Raw genomic sequence first — 22,257 nt, 5'->3', positions numbered from 1 at the left:
CAGGGCTGCCACCAGCTCTTGGCCTTCAGCTGAACTTGGTGCTGATGATCCCAATCCTTTAAGCACAACACTTCACCCAGTTCTCAGCCCTGTCACTGACACTTTATCCAGCCCATCTTTCCCCAGTCTGTGCCAGGAGTCAGACTAAAGTCAACATCAAGCATATTATCCCACTGAACATGTTTTTAAAGAATGCACAGAGATACTTGGGGCTGTGTAGGTTAAAAAAACCTTCATTGCTAAGTATGTAAGAGAAGAATTTAAGGCATTTTGAATGTGTTTCAAAAAATTATTCTTTCTTTTAAAAGTTGGATTTGGTATTCATTTGTCAGTCATACCAACACTCTATCATGAGTTGCCTGAACTATCAATTAGGATTGATCTTTTTAATAAGAATTGTTACATATGGAAAAAGTAAATACCTTTTAACCTGAAACAGAATGCAATGCAGAAATGTATTTGGACAACAAAAATCAGCTGCCTCATACAGAGGATAAAACCCAAGATAAATGCATCTGAAAAACCAGCCTTCAGCAGTGTTCCCAGAAATGCCATCCTGACATTTAGAAAAATGACCAGCCTTTAACATCCTCCAGAAAATAGGAAACCGGTTGAGAAAAAACTCACATTGTAAAAACCATTTGCAATGAACTGTAAGAACTGGAAAATTCTTTTAAACTGAACAGCTAGCTAGATGTTGAGTTAATAAATACATGATTATTTATTTTTAATACTTGTCTATCACCATGATCAAGTATTTATTTCATCTTGGGGAGAGAAAATGCTGCTTTATTGCAGGTTCCCCCCCCCAAAAAAAAATTAATCTTCAGCAACCCAATGTATTTCCAGTTCTGTCAGGTATACTAAAAGCAAATTACTGACTATTGTACTGAATCATCCTCTACAGAGCCATGAGCTGCTCCTCACGCTACATTACTTCAACACAGGCCTCATGTTCAGATCCGATTAATCCTGGAATAGCTTCGCTCAGAACTTTTAAATTAAAAACAGGGCTTAAAGAGAGAAAATCTTTCATTATCTTTCTCCAGCTCATGTGCATAGATCCCAGATTACTGCAAATTCCATAAAAATACCTGTAATCAGGTAAATTTAACTGCAGCTTATTTTTCAACTGTAAATCTATTTGGGGAATTCACTAGACTACTTTTGGCTTTTAAGTCGACTGAAGATCCTCCTCCTTAACAATTCGTATCTCATCATCATCATGGCTGGGCTTCGTGAACAAAGATTTAGGAAGGCTCTATCCACATTTATTACAGGCACGCTGGTGGCTTATGAGGCCAATACGAGACAGGCACGTCCGGTTGCAAAAGGCACAGCAGAAAGACTCCTTAGGTGGTAAATCCTGCAAGACACGGTTCTTTCTGCGTTGTCTTTTCTCCTCAAGGGTGATCCTGCGTGTGTTCTCAAAGGAGACAGCTGCGTTATAGATGGTGTGAGTCCAGGCGTCCCGATTGGAGGCCAGAGTAGACCAGTTATGGTGATCAATATGGCCAAGGCTGAGATGTTGTTTCAGGGAGTCCTTGTATCTTCTCTTCGGGGCTCCTCTCATGCGGCAGCCGGCAGCAAGTTCACCATTAAAGCAGGATCTTAGGGAGGGGGTGGTTGGTCCTTCATCCTGGAGATGTGCCCTGCCCAGCACAGCTGTGTTCTCAGTAACATGGCCTCAGTACTTGTGACTGCTGCTTGTTCTAGAACAGATGTGTTGGTCACATAATCTGACCAGTGGATGTTTAGGATTGTACTGAGACAGCGTCGATGGAAGCGTTCTAGGAGACGCAGGTGGTGGCAGTAGATGACCCATGATTCAGATCCATATAAGAGAGTAGACAGCACTATGGCTCTGTAAACACTGATCTTGGTGCTTTTCTTCAGGTGTTTATTTCGCCAAACTCTTTTATGAAGCTTTCTGAAAGCACTGTGTGCCTTTGCTAATCTGTTGTCTATCTCTGTGTCAATCTCACCATCCGAGGAGATGAGGCTGCCTAGGTAATTAAACTGCTGGACTGATTTGAGCTCCGATTGGCCAATGGTGATGTGGGGATGAGGGGGGACTTCCTGAGGTGCAGGTTGATGGAGAACTTCTGTTTTCTTTAAGCTGACTTCCAGCCCAAAGAGCTCAGCAGCCTCAGCAAAGCAGGATGTTAAACACTGCAGAGCTGCTTCTGTGTGGGCGACAAGGGCGGCGTCATCAGCATAGAGCAGCTCCCGGACAAGATGGTTTAAGGTCTTGGTGTGGGCCTTCAGCCACCTTAGGCTGAAAAGGCTTCCATCAGTACGGTATTGGATGTAGATACCGTCCTGATCCTCGAGGTCTGCTGTGGCCCTTTGGAGCATCCTGCTGAAAAAGACTGTGAATAGGGTAGGAGCGAGAACGCAGCCTTGTTTCACACCATTGGTAATTAGAAAGGGCTCAGAAAGTGTGTTGCCATATCTGACTTGGTTGTGCTGATCCTCATGGAGTGAGATGATCATTTTAAGGAATTTAGGGGGACAACCTAAACGTTCCAAAATCTGCCACAGACCTTTTCTGCTCACAGTATCGAAAGCCTTGGTGAGGTTGACAAAGGTTACATAGAGACCTTTGTTCTGTTCCCTACACTTCTCTTGCAGTTGTCTGAGGACAAAAACCATGTCTGTGATGCTCCTGTTGGCTCTGAAACCACACTGACTTTCAGGTAGAATTTCTTCTGCTATAGTGGGTATTAGTCTGTTTAAGAGTATTCTTGCCAGGATTTTGCCAGCAATGGAGAGCAGAGTAATACCACGGTAGTTTGAGCAATCTGATTTAATTCCTTTCTTCTTATACAAAGTGATGATGACTGCATCACGAAGGTCAGATGGTAGTTTGCCTAGTTCCCAACAGCGCACCACAAACTCGTGAAATTTGGTGTGGAGTGCAAGGCCCCCATGTTTCCAGACTTCGGGTGGAAACAATTCGTATCTAATTCCCCTATAAAACGTTTGACAAGAGTTAACATTTAGAAAAATAATTTTCAATTACACATACTGCATATAAAAGAAAGTCCTCTGTAGGAGTGCTTGAAGTCAACTCAACCAACTCCTCAGGCTGTGTCAACAACAGAATCATGAAAACATATTTTCTTGTTTAAAAAAAAAACGATTTCAGGAAGTCAGCTATTTTAACCCCTTGCATGAATAAACAACAGCCATTCTGTTCCCAAAGATTTTAGCAAGGAATTTATGCAAAGTCCCTGGTTAGTTTAGGCTCAGTTATTCAAACAGAGAGCAACTACACAGATCTAACAAAGATGACCAGGGAATTCCTAAAATTAAAAATACGAAACATTTCCTTTTTAAGTTGAACAAAATGTTTTCTTCAATCTGAAATCACTCTTTTGGAGGAACTCTTGCAGATCTATCTAAAATGTTGCCCCATCATCAAAGCATCAAAATGAAAAATGAAAAATCAAAATGAAAAATCCACTTCTCAGAGCAAGATTATGTAGCTAAAATGCAAGATACACTGCATCACTGTGTTGAGAAACCAAAGTGTCTTTTCTTCCTTCTACCCAAGGAAGTGTTAAAAGTCTTCATCAGGAAACCATAAAGTACAAATAACGTCAAGTTTGAGGTATTTGTATGCTTGAGGTATCTATATGTCCTTCCACCCTAAAAGAGTAAGAATGGCAATAAAATACCACACAAACCCTTATCAATCACAGTCTCTACAGCGAGACAGTGGGTCAAACCCTAAAGCTGTTGTTGAAGAGTACTCAATGCAGGGGCAGAGCAAGGCATTAGCACTCCACAGCACTCAAATTTAAGAGCTGAGACAAAGGACAAGGCCCAGAACCATACCATCAACAAATAAAGACTGCTGGTTTTCCATCCATTTTCTGAGTTTGAATTCCCAATGCTCAGGTTCCAGTAAGTGAACAATCAGAATTTGAAATGTAGACAGACACAATGGCACATGTCCCAGCTTTCCACTGTATCTCCCTTCCCACAGCTGGACCTTCCCCATGGATACAGAAGGCTCTGTACTGCACCCCTTCTTAGAGGGCACAGCACAGTCCAGCTCTCTCCCTGTCTCAGGTGTCCCCCTATTTTCAGGGATTCCAGCTCCTAACCTCATCCTCACAGCACTTCAGCTGGTGCACTCAGATCCCAAAATGCCTGAAACCCAAATGTGGTGTGGACACAAGCCTGTGGTGAAGCAAGTGGCCACAGAGAACCTTGAGGGAACCCAATTTGATGAAGACCAGGAGCTGCATTCCCAGCAAGGTTCAACTATTCCTGACATGCAATGTGGGTGCTTCACTGTCTGCCACCACCCACTTCACCTCCCTCGCAGCATCATTCCTGGAGCAGTCCCACGCTGTCTGACACAGAGCAGGGCAGGTTTATAGTCAGGCTCAGCTTGGCCTGCCCTTGGGCTACACAGATGGTCAGGGCTGGATTATCAGTACACCAGACATGTAACATAAATACACACCGTGTGGTCAATTCAGTTCCCTTCCTGATCTGGCCTCAAGGTAAAATTAGTCATTAGTCTCCTCCCATTTTTCAAATGTCTCAGTAAAAGACTGAACACAAGAGCCACAGGCACACCCAGAACAGCAGGCTAAATTACCAAGTTGCTGCTGGTTCACAGAGCTTTGATGCCTAGTTCACTTTGAAAATCCAAATGAAAATGCCAACTACTGTACTGACATTATTTGACCCCAAAATTTAGGTAATCTTAACATAAAAACCCAGTTAAGAAACAGAAATCTTTGAAATGCACAAGAAGAAAGTGAAATCACAACTGATCAGAAGAGACAAAATACACCTGCCCAATATGAATTTTATACACACACATATATCCAACCAATAGCCAGAACAAGATGAGAAACTAATGAAGCTCAAATATCATGAAACAACATTTCAGAAGTAAGGAAATTTTAATTCAAGAGAGCAGCTCTCATCTCGTCAGTGTATCTGACCCTTCTTTACCAACCTTTAACAATCTAGGTAGTGATTTTATTCAAACCCACAGGAGGATGAAGAACAATTATTCAGGCATACCTTCCCTACTTAATGAAGGCAGAGACAGCAGTGCCTGCAATCATCCTAATTGCTGCTCACAACAGCCACTTCAGCTCCCACTCAATCACAACTCTGTTATCCCTTTTGACCACCCAGGTAAGTGCACACCTTTATTGTGACTGAGTAAAAGCAGAACCCAAGAAACATGGAATTAGTATTGCTACACTCCAATGATTTCAATAACTTTTCATTGTAAAGGATGAAGAGAGAAGACAAGAGTTTATCATTAGGAAGATGCAAGTGCTTATTACCAGAAGAAAATGATTGCTCCTATGGATACATTATTACATTCATAGCCATGCTATAGCATGATTCTGCCATTGATAAGCTATCCAAAGCCACAGTAGTAATTCCTGTTATTTGATGTCTTAAAATGCAAATATATCCCCTAACAATGTATGTCTTTGAGTAAAATTCAGAAAGGACAAAGATAGGACACAAATAATTCCAAAGAATTTTTTAAAAAAATTCAGAACAAAAGTTGCTGCCTTTCTGAGGAATTATAAATGTATTTGCAATTTTCTGTGTGCCTGAATTATTTTGTGAACAGAAAAACTTGAAGGTTCTTGGAGACTGAGTAGGTCTTTATTAGTGTAGAGACCATTTTGCATCACCTCACTGTGATAAAGTGTCTGTGAAAAACAGACATTTACATAAAAGCAAGTATCTGCTGAAAAGATGTTTCTCCCAGCTTGCATTAAAAACTCTTTAAAGAAAAGATTTTTAGTAATTTTTCACTGACATGAACAGGCTCTTAATTCCACTTGAGGTCCTTAAGGCTTATAAGACACTTCAAAGAACTGAGGAAAATAAAAAAAAGATAAATTTAGGAACCACAAAAGCTATAGTCTTCATACCATTTCAAATATTGGGGCTAAATCCTAAGTTCCTGTACATTTGTTCAGACACTGAGGCCTAGTTTCAAAAAAACAGACAATGCAGAACCTACCTAGAATTTAGACACACAAGTCCTTGGCAATGACCCTGTTTAAGCTCAATGCTCTGTATTGAAAAACTTGTTTAATGCAGTCTCAGTAATAGCCATAAAGTATTCTTGGTGTTTTTCCATTCAGTTCAATAATAAATGTATAAGCAGATCAAGAGTTCTAAAAGAAACTAAGAACTTTACATTCACTCCTGTCATTTAACCATAGTAAACACCTCATAACTTTAAATCTTCTGTATTTTTTCCTTTCTGCTCCCTCATCTTTGCCACCTTGTGCAGTCACTGTGTTCTGCAGCAAATTATATGACACTTTCCCTTACTGACATATTTAAATAGCTGCTTTCTGACTTTCCCAAGTCAGTGGGGTGGGATACGTATTCTTCTTTTTCCTTTAGTCTGCATTATGTAACCCTAAAACCATGATTGCTTCTGAAATAAAAAAGATAACCCCGATTTTGTTTCAAGAGTCTAAGAATTTAGGACCATTTGACTTACAATCTTGTACTTTTATGCCAGCAAGACATAAAAAACCGTTCTTGGGACAAACCCACCATGATCTTTTGGACTCAGGGGATACTGTTCACCACATCTGCATCCTTCCACGTGCTCTGGGCTACTAAAAGCTGGAATCACAGAATCAGCTAGACCTTCAAGATCATCGAGTCCAACCATTAAAGGTGGATGGTCTAACCCTTATTATACTTTCAGCCACTTAACAGCAAACCTGACCCACTCTAGAGCAGATATTGCTACAGACATCTGCTACAGGAGAGTATCAAAGACTAACATGCCAAGCTGAAGAGATAACACACAGCCAACCCACATGTAAAGCACCACCAGAGAAGTTCAGGAATTAATGCTGCATTCAACAGAAACTGCAGCTAAATTCTGAGTAAAAATATTACAGCACCTTTACCTGGTAGAGGGACTGGAAGAGCAACTGGAATAAAGCACCTTTAAATTTCACCTGCTGCCCATTAAATAAAGAAAAAATATCAAAAAGTACAATATCTGTGTGATGAAAAAGACATCTGATATGCTTAGATTATCTTAGTCCCTACACAACACTATCCTAATAACAAGAGAATAAGAAAACAGTCTCATTAGAACAGCTTTGGACTGCATTAACTGGTATGATTTACAGAATAGAAAGGAATTTCAGCTTCCCAAAAAGGAAACAAATAGTTGTATCATACAATTGCCCTCTCAATGTGCTTGATGAATCATCTTGAGTTATCTTTAGATAAGAACAGTATGTCTACAGAAAATGTTTACAGACAAAAAGCATGGAATTAACACTGTGTAGCCATATTAACACTACCCATCTCCATAGTCTCAGGAATTAACTGCCAGACATAACAAATGCCAAATCCATTTGTCAAATCTAAAAGAAAAGTTATTTTTAAAACAAACTATATTCCTTTTCAAAAAATTCACAGCTGAATTAGCCTATAAGCACGCCAGACAACCAGATTTCTGGATTTACCCAACAGTACTATCTTCCCAACCTAGCAATTCAGTAATTTTTACATTTGTAACTTGGTGCTCTTACACTCCATGCTGTTAACACTCTACTTGAAAACAATACTAACAGAATACCTACATTTTAACAAATTATTAATTAAATTGTTGCATTCTACAGGAACAGAGATTACAATTTCAAACTCTGCTCTAGGAAGTGGCATTAGGAAAAAACTCTTGTTGCTGGCACAGGAAGGATTATGTCTGTCCTGAACTAGTGATGGTTCACAATAAGCATAAAATAATCTACATATGTACATTGTATCTGTGACAGAGCACTTGCTACAGACTTTAGACACAAGCTATGATATAATACAATACCTACTCATTCTGGGAACATGTATTTAGTTTTTACTTAGATTTATGTAGAAAAATGTCCTTTTCAGCCTTTTAAAGAGCATGTCAAGAAATACAGGTTAAACTCTAACTGACACTAACTATGGTTTAAATTCAAATATACTCTAACAATAAATAGGTTTTGAGACAGACATTTCAAAAAGGAAAAAGTCTGGTGCCTCACGTTGTTGATGTACTCTGAGAGCAGGTCCTGCAGGGCCTGGCGGATGGCATTGCACTCGGCGATGATGCGCTCCCGATGGACATCCCGCGTGCACGAGGAGTCGGCCAGCAGAGCTGCTCCACTTATAATGGCCTCCAGACGTTTCTCTAGGGAGGGCCTTATTGTCTCCTCATTCACTACAAGAGGATCCAGGACAATTAAATTCTGGAAAAAATAAGGAGTCTAGTTAAGAAAAGTCAGCCCAATTAGGTTCCTGCTCTATTTTTTACTTGCATGAACCACAGGGACATTGTGCTTCCTAGACTTGCAACCAGCCCTTCCCACTGGAAGGTCAAAAAACTTTTGACCATGGTAGATTCTGTTTTCCCTAGTGGGGCTGTGCATAGAGATCATTTGTAGACAAACCCAAATTCTCTCTGCCATTCAGATCTCACTACTTTCCAAGCCAGTTATCCATGTTATCAAATCCTCAGACCAGAGTCTCAGCTTCGTTTGAAAGAGGGGTTCAACACCTCCAAACTTTAGTCTTTTACAGATCAGGAGAACCTCTGGATTTACCTCAAAAACAGCAGTGCTAGCTCACAGCTGGGAATGTCACATCAGATTACATGAGCAGTCTCATTCTGCTGATTTTTAGCCTGATACAATCCCACACTGTGACAAAGTCACTGCTGCCACCTTTAACAGGCTGAATATGTGCAAAGATAAAAACCAGAAACTTTTGTTTAACAATTGCTTCTTTGCAAAGGACCTAGATATAAGTGTCCTTTGCTTTTCAGTAGGTAGTGTAAACCAAAGCAGACAACTCTTTTGGCTTGATAAAATTAATAACATTTGTGCGTCAAGCAAATAAAGAAGAGAGGATATTTTCATGAAATGTGAAAGTAAGTATATTTGAGCTGCAGCATTTAAAGAAATACAAACTAGTAATTTTTAATGTAACTGAATACATAAAACAGTGTCATTATAGTTCTGACCACCAAACCTCTACTCCACATACACCCATTCACCTCTTACACTCGCAGGTAGTTCAAACATTTCAGAAGCAGTATTGAACAAGAAAACTATGCCATGTACCCTGAAGTGGAATTTTTCTGTTACCTATTCTGAGATACTATAAAAAGTCTAAAACTGAGATCATGGATTTGTTCCAGGAAGTGAAAGGATAGACCATTAAAATGGCTTATGAGTCTATGTCAGGTGTTCCTGTGTATCCAGCTGATGTAACCACAGATTAAGTTAAAGCAATAACTGTGTATTTCCAAGTTCCTGGATTTTCTCAAAACAAGGTTCACCTATCCAGATACAATAACAGTGAAAAGGAATTTATGTGCAAGCAGGAAGGGAAGAACCTCATTATTCTGAAGATGAAAAACATAGCTATTTGTATATCCATAAAGCAACATAAAACCTAATTAATTAATTCCTAATTCAAAGATGTAAAAAATATGCTGATCATGGAAATCCAAATTTCACATACAACTATGGAACCAAAGCCAAACTGGAATAGAACAGTTTGCCCACTTACAAAGACGGAGGAAAGCAAACAGGCAGTTCACTGCTTTCATCCTCTTTTGCAGAAGTAGGAGCCAGTTAAGAACCACTCAGCATTTAAAAAAAAAATAGCTGACTTTTGCCTTCTCCAAACAAGAGAGAAGAAAAGCTGAAATTTTGCCAGGGCCTGGCAGACCCTGTCATGAAGGCCAAAATACAAAGGAAAGAAAGAGCACTTGGACAGAATAAAGGAGGCTTGCTCTTCTGCTCTGAATACCTCTACATTCCCTAACCTCTTGCTGGCAGTGGATGGAAGCCGCAGCACAGGAAGTCATTTTGCTTTTGCAGGCAACTTCCTAATTGCCGATGTCCAGAGTCAGGCCCGATGGGAGCAGCAATCCAGCTCTCAGTGTTGTCACCAAAAGCCTTCCTTTCCTGGAGCAGCTGTTTCCACAGAAGGAAGGAAATGCACCTGAGGACACTTTTCTGGAAGGGTGAAGGCAGTACAATACCATTTGTCCACAAGGAGAACTTAGAGACAGATTAAAAGTATTAGCATAGGGCATCCATTTTTTTGTTCTTTTCTTTTCTTTGCTGAGCTTCCTTACAGCAATGAGAGAAGGGCTGGAAGCAAAGAAAAGCTGCACCCCGTCTACCTGGAGGCAAGCTGAGTTACTACACATCTCAAACACAACAGGCGCGGCAGGAAATTAGGGAAATGCAGTGCAAGGAATTGTAAGAAAGTGGTATGGAGTGCCATTAAGAAGTCTGGAATGCAAGGGAAATTAATCCCTTTCAGCTGTCACCTCGGTAAGTAAGACTATGTAACTTTAAAAGCAGAATCAAATAGTTCTCAGCAGTAGGAAATGTGTTTTCCTGCCTAACAAGCATCGAACAACTCCATTATTCAGATCTTTGTTACTTTGTTACTATATCCAGGCATAGCAAAATTAAAAATGAAGCGGCTTCGACTTTTATAACTAGCACATTAATATATATATATTTGGAAAACTGCATAAAACTAGCCATTAGTGTTTAAATATTTACATTTTAAAATTATATATAATTAACTTGCACCCAAGAGACAAGTTCACATTAATCTTATGCAGGAAAGACTCATCCATAACGATCTTCTAAGAATGACAAGGGAAGATCTTCTAAGATATAGTCAGTTCCAGAGGTCAGGACATTCATTTCTGATGTGGAAGAAGGTGTTGGAGATTTGAAACTCTGCCTCCCTCAATCACAATTAGAGCCCTTAATACCAAAGTGTTCTGTGGTACTTCACATCAGCTAAATTTTTGCCACTTGGTCCTGGAGCAGCAACTTTCCTGTCAAGCTCCCAACTAAGTCCCCTCATGCCAGGCTATATGTACAGTGTCCATTGTAATGCAAAACACACCTGCCAAGTACAATATTGAAATGTTACTGCATTAAAAAACAGCTTCATTGATTGTGGAAGATTAAGACACACCTAAAGGCTACAGCCAATTAGCCATTTAGCTTGAAAAATAACTGCCTTCAAATCTCACATGAAACAGAGGCAGAAACGTCTTCCTTTGGGAGACAGTTTGTAGAAAGTTCATGCCAAGATGGACCAATAGCACTGGCAAAAAAGCTACCGTGGTCCATCACTAAACAATCAGAAACACCTAGGCAGCAGTAAACAGGAAAATACGAGTTAAGACTCTGCCCACAGATTAAATTCTTCAAACAATTTCACCAACTATCTATAAGTAAGTCTACGCAGAAAAGATCCAAGGAGGAGACACCAGCCATGCCACAGGCAGTCCTGCAGTTCTGCTTTAAGAGGCTAAAGAGTGCTCAGCTACCTGAGCTCTTAAGCATAAGTGAGCATTTAAGAGGAGTTATTGGATCCCTGTTTTCTCCCTCATTGGACTTCTGATGCATGAATAAAGAGGGATCACAGTTATCCAGAAACCTGGTTCTGTTTCCTGAAGTTTTGGACTGATTTACAGCCTTTGGACATCATTAAAGGACCACAGAGCAGAACACGCTGACAGAGTCAGGCATGCGGCACCTGGATCATTTTGTGACAAATCTCTTTACATTCAGAAGATGCAAGAGCAGGGAAAGGCATCAGTTAACCTGCACCCACACACTCTTCTCACAGGTCTTAAGATGCAATTAAATTTTAAAGTTCCAATTTTGCATTTATTTATAAATGGCGCGGGAGTTATTTGGAGCCTTTCAGAGGAATTGTTGAGAATCTACTGATTTAAGGGTTAGCTGCTCTAATTTTACTGGTGGTTTCCTCACCCCTAAATCTTTAATAACTTCCACGCTGCCAGCACTGGCAAAGGAAGAATGACATTGCAGAACATGTAGATACTAGATCGTTGGGTAGGCTCTGTGATACATTTCCACACTATAAACATTTAATGAGATTTGTTCCCAACAGACTATTTACTACATCAATCTATTTCATGGCACTGGATTTGCAACAAGAAGATAGAGCAAAGGTTATTTCAGGTCCTTAGCCAATAGAACTGTCTGTAAAGAGAGAGGAGTGCAACTATGTAATTCCTAAAATCATTTTAAGTTAAATGCTCTATAAATTTTGCTTTATCTAACTCACACGGCTTCAATTCCCATTTGTGGTACTTAGGTAAAAATACATGTAAAACTCCATAAACAAATGGCTTTTTACAACAGTTAGACTTCCATGTTCTTATGTTTCCAAATAAAAATAAATTCAATGAAAAATACTCTTTTTCCATTTTCTGATTATCACAAATCTCATATTTTAGAACTATAATAATTTTTATTACATTTTTAAATTATTTAAATGGTACTGCTCACGTACAGTCAAGATGAATTCATCTGTGGTCAGAAAATGCAACCTTTTCGCCAAATTTTTTTAAAAAATTTGTAAGTAAACCAGGTTAATAATACCCCTCATTTAAAGCATACATTTGTCATTCAGAGCTTCATTGTAACAAATTATGTATTACTCTTAAATGTTTCTTTTTTTTCTTCTATTTGTTAAGAAAATAGGTTAGAAACTATAATTTTAAAACCCAGTATGAGAAGCAAGGAGGGATAACAGGTAATGTGCTATTGTAGCCTGTTCCTTTAGGGGGAAAAAACTTCAAGCATAACTGAGAGGTCTGTTTTTGTCAATAAACTGCCACCACCAAATCTGTGTGATATTTCAGTGTATTTCTTTAATCTGCCACTGAAAATTTTAGGCAAAGTCTATTACCATCAGCCATAACACCAATTCTTCTGAAAACCTATCAACAATATTGGAGTTCAGAGACTGAGATTTGCTAAGCCCAAGAATTTACAATCAAAACCACAAATATTTGCAAATGTGTTTAGAAACATTCATTGCTTTTGTTGGTCTGGGCCTACATGAGTTACAGCACATGAGGATCATGGTCTGTAATCCCATCTACAGGAGATCTTTTACCAGTTTTGGCAGGACAATGGAAAATGACACTGGTAAGAGCCAGAGCAGCCACAAGAAAAGGGAGAAGCTCCATACAAAAGCTTAGGAGGAGATCAGGCGTAGAGAAAGAGCTGCCCTTCTCCAAGTATTCACTTAAATAATGGAAGCAGAAACACAGAATTTGTGAAAGCATATTGGTTATGTCACTTTGTTTCATAATAAGCAGATGAGGTTTCTAAAAATTGTTCAATGATATAAATTACAGAATGACAGAGGAAAGGACTTCAGCTCGTGTGGTACTGGTTCAAATGCAGTCAAGGCAGCAGTGATCACTGCCAGCTTATAATCACTGATTAGTAAACTCAACTCATGGCTCCTGCCCACTTACCAAGGACCCACTTGCCTCCAGCACTAGCAACACACTTGGAACTAACTCTTCCCCTTCCATTTCAGCCAAATGTTGAACATACTGGAGACTTAATTCCAAATTCTTCTGAAGGGAGCGATCCCTCTCAATGAAACAATTCCGAGTGATACTATTTAGACTCAGACTAAGCAGAGCATCAATTTCTAATGCCCTTAGGCCCATCACTTATGTCATCAATAGTTATTAAAAAAAAAAAAAAAAAAAACCACAACATTTTTCCAAAAACATTGTAGTCTCACAGGTTTACATACCTCAAGTTCATCAAGTGCACTTCCAAGAGTAGCTGTGCGAGACGTAGGTTGTTCCATTTTATTTCCAACTCCTTGGGAAGCATTAGAAATTGCATTGAGAGCATTCTGTATTTCATTGCAAATTGAATCCTTGCTGGCTGTAAGGGATGCAACATCTGAATGTTCCAAACAAGCTGAACATATTGAATGTAGGAAAGAGGAATTTTCCTTCAGGGATGCACGTGCTGCAGCAATCTCATCTCGCTGACTGCTAGATTTCAAATCCTGTCAGCAAAAGAACATGCTGTTTATTTCCAAAAGCACTTCAAAACTGACTAGTAATGTATAAACAATTTCTTTCCTACCTCTACTCTGTTTAAGGAAACATCAAGTTAAATTCATCAAAGATTGTGAAAATGGGCTATAACAGTACTTACAACTGAATCATCTTTATGCCATGAGAAATGAACCAAGTCTGGGTAAAACAACCACAATTTTTATTGTGGCTTACAACCAGCACCATGAACTGTCTGTGTCTTGCTTGTTTTTAAGCAGTTCTTCTCTGAGAAAACGGGCCTGGAAATTTGCTGTCTTTCCTCCCAGACAAGTCTTTCTTCGTAAGCAATGGAGAAGGACAGAGGTGCAGACAGAGTGAAGCAAGGTATTGTGTAATTGTTGCAGTTAAACAAATTTCCTGGGTTTTCTTCCCTGCCCCACCAGCCTATGTCCCAAGCACACTGTAGAAAGGAACAATGGGTCAGGGATAAGAATCCATTTTCCAGGGAAGCCTGGAAAATGTGGAAATTAAAAATGTGCTTGAGACAAGCCATATCTGAAGTATTACTGCCTGTTTCTCCTTCTTCCTGCTGTGTACACACTTAAAGCATTCAGGGATCCTACCACACTCATCTTATTCCTCCCTTCTCCACCCATATCTTCTTGAAACCCTACTGCCTCCCACCAGCCCAGACAACAAAGGACACACAGCTGGACAGAGCTACCGAGGCAAATTTAACTGGGTCCAGGAATCAAGCTTGGGAGCTGTTATTTGGAAAGCTGAAAGTTATGGACTTCAGGACAACCACACAGTCAACATCAGGATTGTAAGGAGCCTCCTTTTCCATTCTATTTTATTCTAGACTTTCTCCCACTCTCCTTCTGCATCTTGTCCCTTTGAGAAACACTAGTAGATATTTGCAAAATGGCTTGTGTGAAGGAGATAATTAAACTCAGGGGGGAAATAAAAAAGGAAGGGAAAATAGCACATCAGAGCCTGTGGCACCAGCTTCAAACAATGAGAAGAGGCACAAGGAAGAATGAACAACACAATGCATACAAAACTTCTCCAAAGGCTACCCTAAAGCAAGCTGAAGTCCAATTATTTTCCTTTGCATTGCATCAGTCTCTATATGCATTATTTACAAAAGCATCACAGTACCCACTTCTCACTGCATAAAGTTTGTAAGTTTATGGCTGAAGAAAAGAGCATTCAATATTAAATGAACCAGTCCTATGTTTTTAAAACCTCATTTACTCCAAGATATGCATTGGACATCAGATTGCATCTTACTTCCCCAGGCTAACTTGGAAATCTCAGGCATACAGTAAAAGCCAAACAAACAAATGAGAGAGAGAGCTGGAGCCTTAAAGAGAGTCAGAGAATGGTTTAACCAGCTGATACCTGAATCATAAAACAGAGTTTTCTTGAGCATATTAACACACAACAGATTTTAACATTTTTAATAAACCAATTCATCAATGAATCACCACTCTGCAAGAATGACTTCATTGCCCAGTGTGTTCAAACCCAAATACTACTGCAGTTCCAAACACAGTAAAGCATCTGCAATTTTTCCAGAGCACTGGACTTTTTCAGCAAAGAGTGTTATTTATTTTTAAACACAGGCTCTTGCTCTAAGTAGTGAATCTATCCTTCCTACAATTGTATTACAACACAGCACACTAATCTCATTTCTCCTGGTGCTGCAAGGAAGCCACAGACCTCGAGATACAATGGGAAATCACCACAATACTTCAGTCTAGCCACCTTCTATTTATTAACCATTTCTTACTTTGCTGCATCATATACAAACAGTCAAACCTGAAAGTCCTTCAAAGTGACTGTTTCCCTCTAAAGCAGTACTGTCTAACCAGGATCAGGGGGTTCATAAGAAATCCCAAACTGATAAGCCAGTAGCACAAAGCTAGTAACAGCAGTCAGTAACACAGCACCTGGAAACACGGCTGGAAACAGTCAAATAGGTTCAAAAAGTTCATGTCTTTAAGTAAACACAGAATACTTTCTTTTACACAGTATTGTGTAGAGATTCAGAGTCGTGGCACTGGTAAATTCACTTGTGAACAGCCTCACTTTGTTCAATAACATGTTTAAAATTTAAAAAAAAGCTTAGACCCACCACTACTTTGTTGTTCAGCTCTGAGCCTTGGGCAGCCCTGAACAAAGCTGTAGGGCCATGGTTCCTTTCCATCTTGAGGAAGAATTAGTTCCTCAAGACTTTTCATGTGAAAAGGAAGAAACAGATGATAATCTAGATTGATCTTCTCCATAAATGGACCAAAAATACCTAAAATTGAGTGATTTCTCTATCAAACCTTTGCATATGTGGGCTATCAGAATAATGTAACTAGTTCTTTGAAGAAGGAAGTTAGTCTCTACAAAAATCTGCAGTTCACCCAGCTACTTCACTGAACTTTAGGCTATTTTACTTTTTATTTTCATAGTTTACCACTTTCTTCTTATTACAACTTCTTTTTAGACTAGTAGACTATGCCCACTGGTCTGACACAAGTTTTTCCATACTAAGTCAGATATGTCATGTAAGACCAGCCAAGATCACAAATAATCCCCTCTCCAACCACTGCTGACCTAAGAGGCCCAGTACAGTGACACTTCCCCAGGTTGCTGCCCCAGCCCTACCAGGACATACTTCTATGTCTTTCTTATACCTGATTGTCCCTGACAAGAATGGAAAATGAATGGAGAGTCCCAGATTCTCAGCTGTGGATTGTTCCAGCTAAACATGGCGAATGGACAAGAAGACTTTGAATGGAAAATTTGAAAACTACATTCACAGTTAAGCATTGGTTGCACTACTCCAACAAGAAGAAAAAAAAGGGGGGAAAATAAAACCCATGTTCCTTATCACACATAATATATCTAAGGTTTGACAGCACAAAACACCAGGAAGCCAGCTCTTTTTCCCTGAACAACTCATGGGGTCTGAGCATCACTGTGGGTACAAATCAAACAGCCCTATTCTGCACCAGCTGCAGTCAACACCAGCTTCACACAGACAGCCTCAAACAAAGTGCACTGCACTTCCCCAGCTTGCTCTCTTCAGAGACAGATGTTATTGAATCAAATTCTGATTCCAGAAAAAACACAGGCATACAAACCCCCACAATTTCATACTACTATAGAACTAGGAGACAAAAGCATCAGTTTTTATCACAGCTTAAACCTCGGCTTTAGCATTCAGCTTTCAGTCAAAACTGACTGCCAAATTGTGTGCAGTTGGTGAATCAAAGACAATAACAGAGCTCAAACTCTTCCAAGTGCATTCACACACTGTTTATCTGGGCAAGGCTCCAGTTTACATATTTCATAAGCACTGTGTTGTCCTATTCAGTGGAAGAAAGTATCTCACAGACAAGAAAGTGAAAAAGATCTGGGGCTGACACCGAGTGCCAGGGCTCTCTCAGCTTGGCAGTTCTGCCAAGAGAACGGTTTCACATGGGTTTTAGGTCTTACACCCACCCCTCAGGGCCAGCCTCGCCTGGGAGCTGCAGCCACGCTCATCCCTGGGCCCTGCAGCCCCAGTTCCACACACCCTGGGACCCTCAGTCCCTCTCCAAACTGTGCCATAAGGCTGCTGGGCTCCAGCTCAGCCACAGCTGCCCCTGCCTGGCCATGGACACGGCCCACAGACTGACCTCCTGAGTTCCACCTGGCCCTGTCACCACGGGGCTTCTGAGATACCACAGGGCTGTCTCTCACCTGGATCCACGGACTGACCTCACAGCTTGTCCCCCCCGACCTGCCTCATCACACAAACTTTCCTGAGACATTACTAGATCATAGAATCATGCTACACTGACTACCAAAGTTCCCCTTACAGGCATTCACAGTGACTTGACTGTGACAGTTTGCCAGTAAATTCAGAACTGCACGGAATCACAGGACTTTGTTTTAACACACCTCTGTGCATTTCTCTCTGACTGAATCAAAATCGTGCCATTACCTCTAGAAAGCAAACTAGTAGATCTTTTGCTGTTGTAGAAATGGAAACTCACAGGAAACTCTTCCTAAAGACATCATCTGCTTCTTCACAGAGAATACCTGTGTTCCCAAAGCCAGTTCATTTGCATTTTGTTTGTCTGTTTTAAATACATGGGTTTCCAGAGATTATTCCAGTCCAAACAGGTGGATGAAATAAATTAATACTGTTACACTTCAGAACCATAAAAAGGTTTCCTTTCTCATTTCTCTTTTCTGATAGACAGGCAATCCAGAAACACTGACAATCCCCAAAACAACAGCATTTGCAGGCACCACAGAAGGAAGCCATTTTCAGAACTGTATCTTACAGACTGACCAAGTCTGGAGATGAAAATAGGAGCCTATGCTTACAAAGCATCACCATAGTATAAGCTTGGTTGTGAGGAATTCCAAGGTAACCTTCTACTAAAAAAGTCTTACCAGCTTCTAGATTCATTTTTTTCTGACTTCAGAAGTCAGCAGCAGTTCTTAGTGTCTCACGTAGTATAGTGGTATCATGTACACAGAGTACAGAATTACCATATAAACACACAAAAAATACATATACTCTGTATGGTTAAAACTGTTGGCAGTTCATTTGCATCAGCCATATGCAGGAAGACACAAAATGTGAAGTGTTAAAGTGCAAATCCATGCCAATGTTATCATAAGACTAAGCAATACCCTCTGCCTCTGAGATGACTCAGCAGTCTTTATAAATCCATATCTTTCAGTCAACTTAGAGCAAGCAGGAAATGGATTTACAGGACTGAGGTTCCCAGTAGAACTTTGTATCTATACCTTCACATCTTAAAGTCAGCCAAAGAGTCTGCCCACTGCTACAAGGAAAAAGAAGCAAACATTAAGTATAAATAACTGAGTATTCCTTTTCTCTGCTTTAACTTGGTCAAGAGGAGATTCAGGATGAGTTCACCAAATTTTCAACAGCGCAAATGGGAAGCCAAATCATAAAATACTTCAGATAAGTCTTAACCATGAAACCTTCCCCTGGCAGAGCTTAAGACCGAGCCCTCTTGTCCTACTGCTGGTTCCTCGGAGAAGAGCCTGACCTCCACCTGGCTACACCTTCCTGTCAGGGAGTTTTAGAGAGTGAGGAGGTCTCCCCTGAGCCTCCTCTTCTCCAGGCTCAACAACCCCAGCTCCCTCAGCCTCCCCTCATAGGACGTGCGCTCCAGTCCTTTCCCCAGCCTCGTTGCTCTCCTTTGGACCTGCTCCAGGACCTCAACGTCCTTCCTGAACTGAGGGGCCCAGAACTGGACACAGCACTCCAGGTGTGGCCTCACCAGTGCTGAGTACAGGGGCAGAATCACTTCCCTGGACCTGTTGGCCACACTGTTCCTGATCCAGGCCAGGATGCCATTGGCCATCTTGTGCCACCTGGGCACACTGCTGGCTCATGTTCAGCCTCCTGTCAATCCAAACTCCCAGGTCTCTTCCTTCCCAGCTGCTCTCCAGCCTGGAGCTGCAGGGGGTTGTTGTGGCCAAGGTGCAGGATCCGGCACTCAGCCCTGTGGAATCTCATCCCATTGGAATCAGACCAGATTCTCTCTGAAGAGCCTTCCTGCCTTCCAGCTGATCAACACTCCCCCCCAGCTTGGTGTCATCTGCAAATTTGCTAATGGCACACTCAAACCCCTCATCCACATCATCAATAAAGATATTAAACAGAACTGGGCCCAACACTGATCCCTGGGGGACACCACTAGTGGCCAGACACCAACTGGATGCAGCACCGTTCCCCACCACTCTCTGGACCCAGCCATACAGCCAGTTCTTAACCCAGCAGAGAGTACTGAAAACTCTCTTATTTCATGGTCACTGTGCCCAAGACAGCCTCCAACCACCACATCTCCCACCAACCCCTCTCTGTTTGTGAACAGGAGGTCTAGCAGGGCCCCACCCCTGGTAGGCTCATTTACCAGCTGGAGTAGGAAATCATCCTCTATACGCTCCAGGAATCTCCCAGACTGCCTGTTCTCTGCTGTGTGGGGTTCCCAGCAGACATCTGGCAGGTTAAAGTCACCCACGAGAACAAGGGCTGGCGATTTTGAGACATCCTCCAGCTGCTTGTAGAATAATTCATCATCCTCATCATCCTGGTTGGGTGGTCTGTAACAGACTCCCACCAGGATATCAGCTTAGTTGGCCTTCCCCCTGATTCTGATCCACAGGCACTCAACCTTATTGTTACTGACTTCAACTTCTACGGAGTCAAGAGACTCTCTAACATATAGAGCTACCCCTCCACCTCTCCCACCCTGCCTGTCCCTTCTGAAGAGCCTGTAGCCACCCATGGCAGCACTCCAGTCATGCGAGTCATCCCACCACGTTTCCAGGACGGCGACTCCATCACAGCTTTCCTGCTACACGATGGCTCCCAGCTCCTCTCATTTGTTACCCATGCTGGGTGCATTGGTGGACATTCAGCTGGGCTGCTGATTTCATTTCTAACTCTGGCTTTCCACCCTTAGGCTCATCTCTGGAGAGCCTGGTTTTAATCCCTTCCCCCTTCAAACCTAGTTGAAAGCCCTCCTGATCAGCCCCGACAACTTATGGGCTAGAGTCCTTTTGCTCTTGCTCGATAGGTGAAGCCCATCTGACTCTGGCAGGCTGGGTACCACAGACTTTGCCCCATGGTCAAAAAAACCAAAATTCCACCGGTGGCACCAATTCTTTAGCCACCTATTGATAAGATGGGTCTTCCTAATCCTCTCTTCATTCACCCCTGCTACTGCAGGAACTGAGGCGAACACCACCTGTGCTCCTGTCCCATTAACTAATTGACCCAGCACCTTGAAGCCCTTTTTAATTACCCTGGCACCTCTGTCATTAATGTCATCACTGCCAGCCTGGACAACCAGCAGTGGATAATAATCAGAGGGCCAGATTAGCTCAGGGAGTCTCCTACTAATATCCCTCACCCAGGCCCCAGGAAGGCAGCAGACCTCCCTGTAGGATGGGTCTGGTCAGCATACAGGGTCTGGATTTTGTTTCAATGGAAATAATTTCCTTTGGTCCTCATGGGGCCAGGGGCCATTGTGACACTGCAGTACCTCTGGTGCCCAGGGGCCATTGTGACATCACAGGCTGTGGAAGAGCAAGAATCAGAATGGGAACGATTCCAGGAGTGAAAAAAGATATACAGCAATTGAAAGGACTTTATTATATGGACTTTACAGTTATTATGTGTTTACAAATATGTACATTGTGTGATTCCCCAACAGTTGTAATACCCGGGCTTGCCCAGGTATGCCTCGTGGTGCCTGTGCCCTGCTTCCCTGCTTCTCCCTCTGACTGGCTGAGAAAGCTGCAGAGAGAGCTACCATTCGTCCTTTCCTTCCCCAGTTCCTCCCCAGTTCCTCCCTCTTTGCCTGAGTCCCTATTCCTATTTGTTCCCTGGTTGTCTGTCTCATGCTCCACCCCATTTTCTGGTGCATTCCACGCCAGAGCTTATATAACCCAGCACACCCTCATTAAAGCAGCATTGCACCTCAAACCTCACTTGACCCGCTTTGTGCAGTGCCACACTCCTTCGCCCCTCCCCCGTGGACCGTGGCAAAGGCCTTGCCCTGCCCGTGGGGTATTTAAGGAGCACCCCAGAGGGAGCTCCTCCCTCTTCCAGGTCCTCCACACGGCGACGCCTACACAGAAAACAAACACTAATCCTCAGCGGTTTGTTTTTTTTAAATAAAAGCTGAATAAAATAAAATACTTTAGTTGTCTAATGTTGCTTGTCTGCGACTGACCCACTGGGAGAAAGATGGGACCCGCCCCCCCCCCTGTGTCCCCACAGGCTGGCTTTGCCCACAACTGAGAGCATGGAGTGCCTGGTGAGAAAGCTGTTGCTGTGGGCATCCTTCACAGCAATCACGTCAAATACCCTGGGGTGGCTACCAATAGACTCAAGGAGTCATTTTCAAAATGGACAGAAACATAATGATGTTTGAAGTTCCACCAGAGGGCACCACAATGGACAACCAGTAGAATTTAAAAAAAAAAAAAAAAAAAAAAAAAAAAAAACCAAAACAAAACCAAAACTCAAACCAAAGAGTTTGAGTTTTAAAGAGCAAAGTCAGCAATAGTTGCATCAGACTGCAACTATTCCCCAGTATTCTGTGCCTCAGACTTTGGCAAATTCTGGCCCAGTTACAGATGACTGAGCAACTCCTTGCTGTCACTTCCATTGTCACTTCCATATCCTTATTTCAGGATTTGGTCCCTGCACTCCAATATCTTGCTGCTAACTTTCAGTCTCCTAGATGAAGTACTTGATTTGGGAAGGTAGCAAAGCAATTTTTCCCTCTAAAAATTAATATATTAGCTCACAAAAG

The 22,257-nt window shown here is 41.6% G+C and overlaps 1 protein-coding gene across 6 annotated transcripts in view; it reads right to left on the bottom strand.

Moving 5' to 3' along the window:
- The window catches only part of CTNNA3 (catenin alpha 3), a 396,734-nt gene that overhangs the window by 278,114 nt on the left and 96,363 nt on the right, over positions 1-22,257 (bottom strand). For all 6 annotated transcript variants that reach the window (XM_039386770.1, XM_039386769.1, XM_039386771.1 and 3 more), the window contains 2 exons: positions 13,648-13,911; positions 8,061-8,264 (listed from right to left, as the gene is read on the bottom strand). In XM_039386770.1, coding sequence (XP_039242704.1) covers positions 8,061-8,264; positions 13,648-13,911 — 468 coding nt within the window. The remainder of the gene's footprint in view (positions 1-8,060; positions 8,265-13,647; positions 13,912-22,257) is intronic.

The sequence above is a fragment of the Pipra filicauda genome, unplaced genomic scaffold (genome assembly GCF_003945595.2).
Source record: "Pipra filicauda isolate LSUMZ 115617 unplaced genomic scaffold, ASM394559v2 scaffold4_size7858003_pilon, whole genome shotgun sequence".
Classification (NCBI taxonomy): Eukaryota; Metazoa; Chordata; class Aves; order Passeriformes; family Pipridae; genus Pipra; species Pipra filicauda.
Note: the sequence above shows the minus strand (reverse complement) of the source record. Positions and strands in the feature narration are given on the sequence as shown.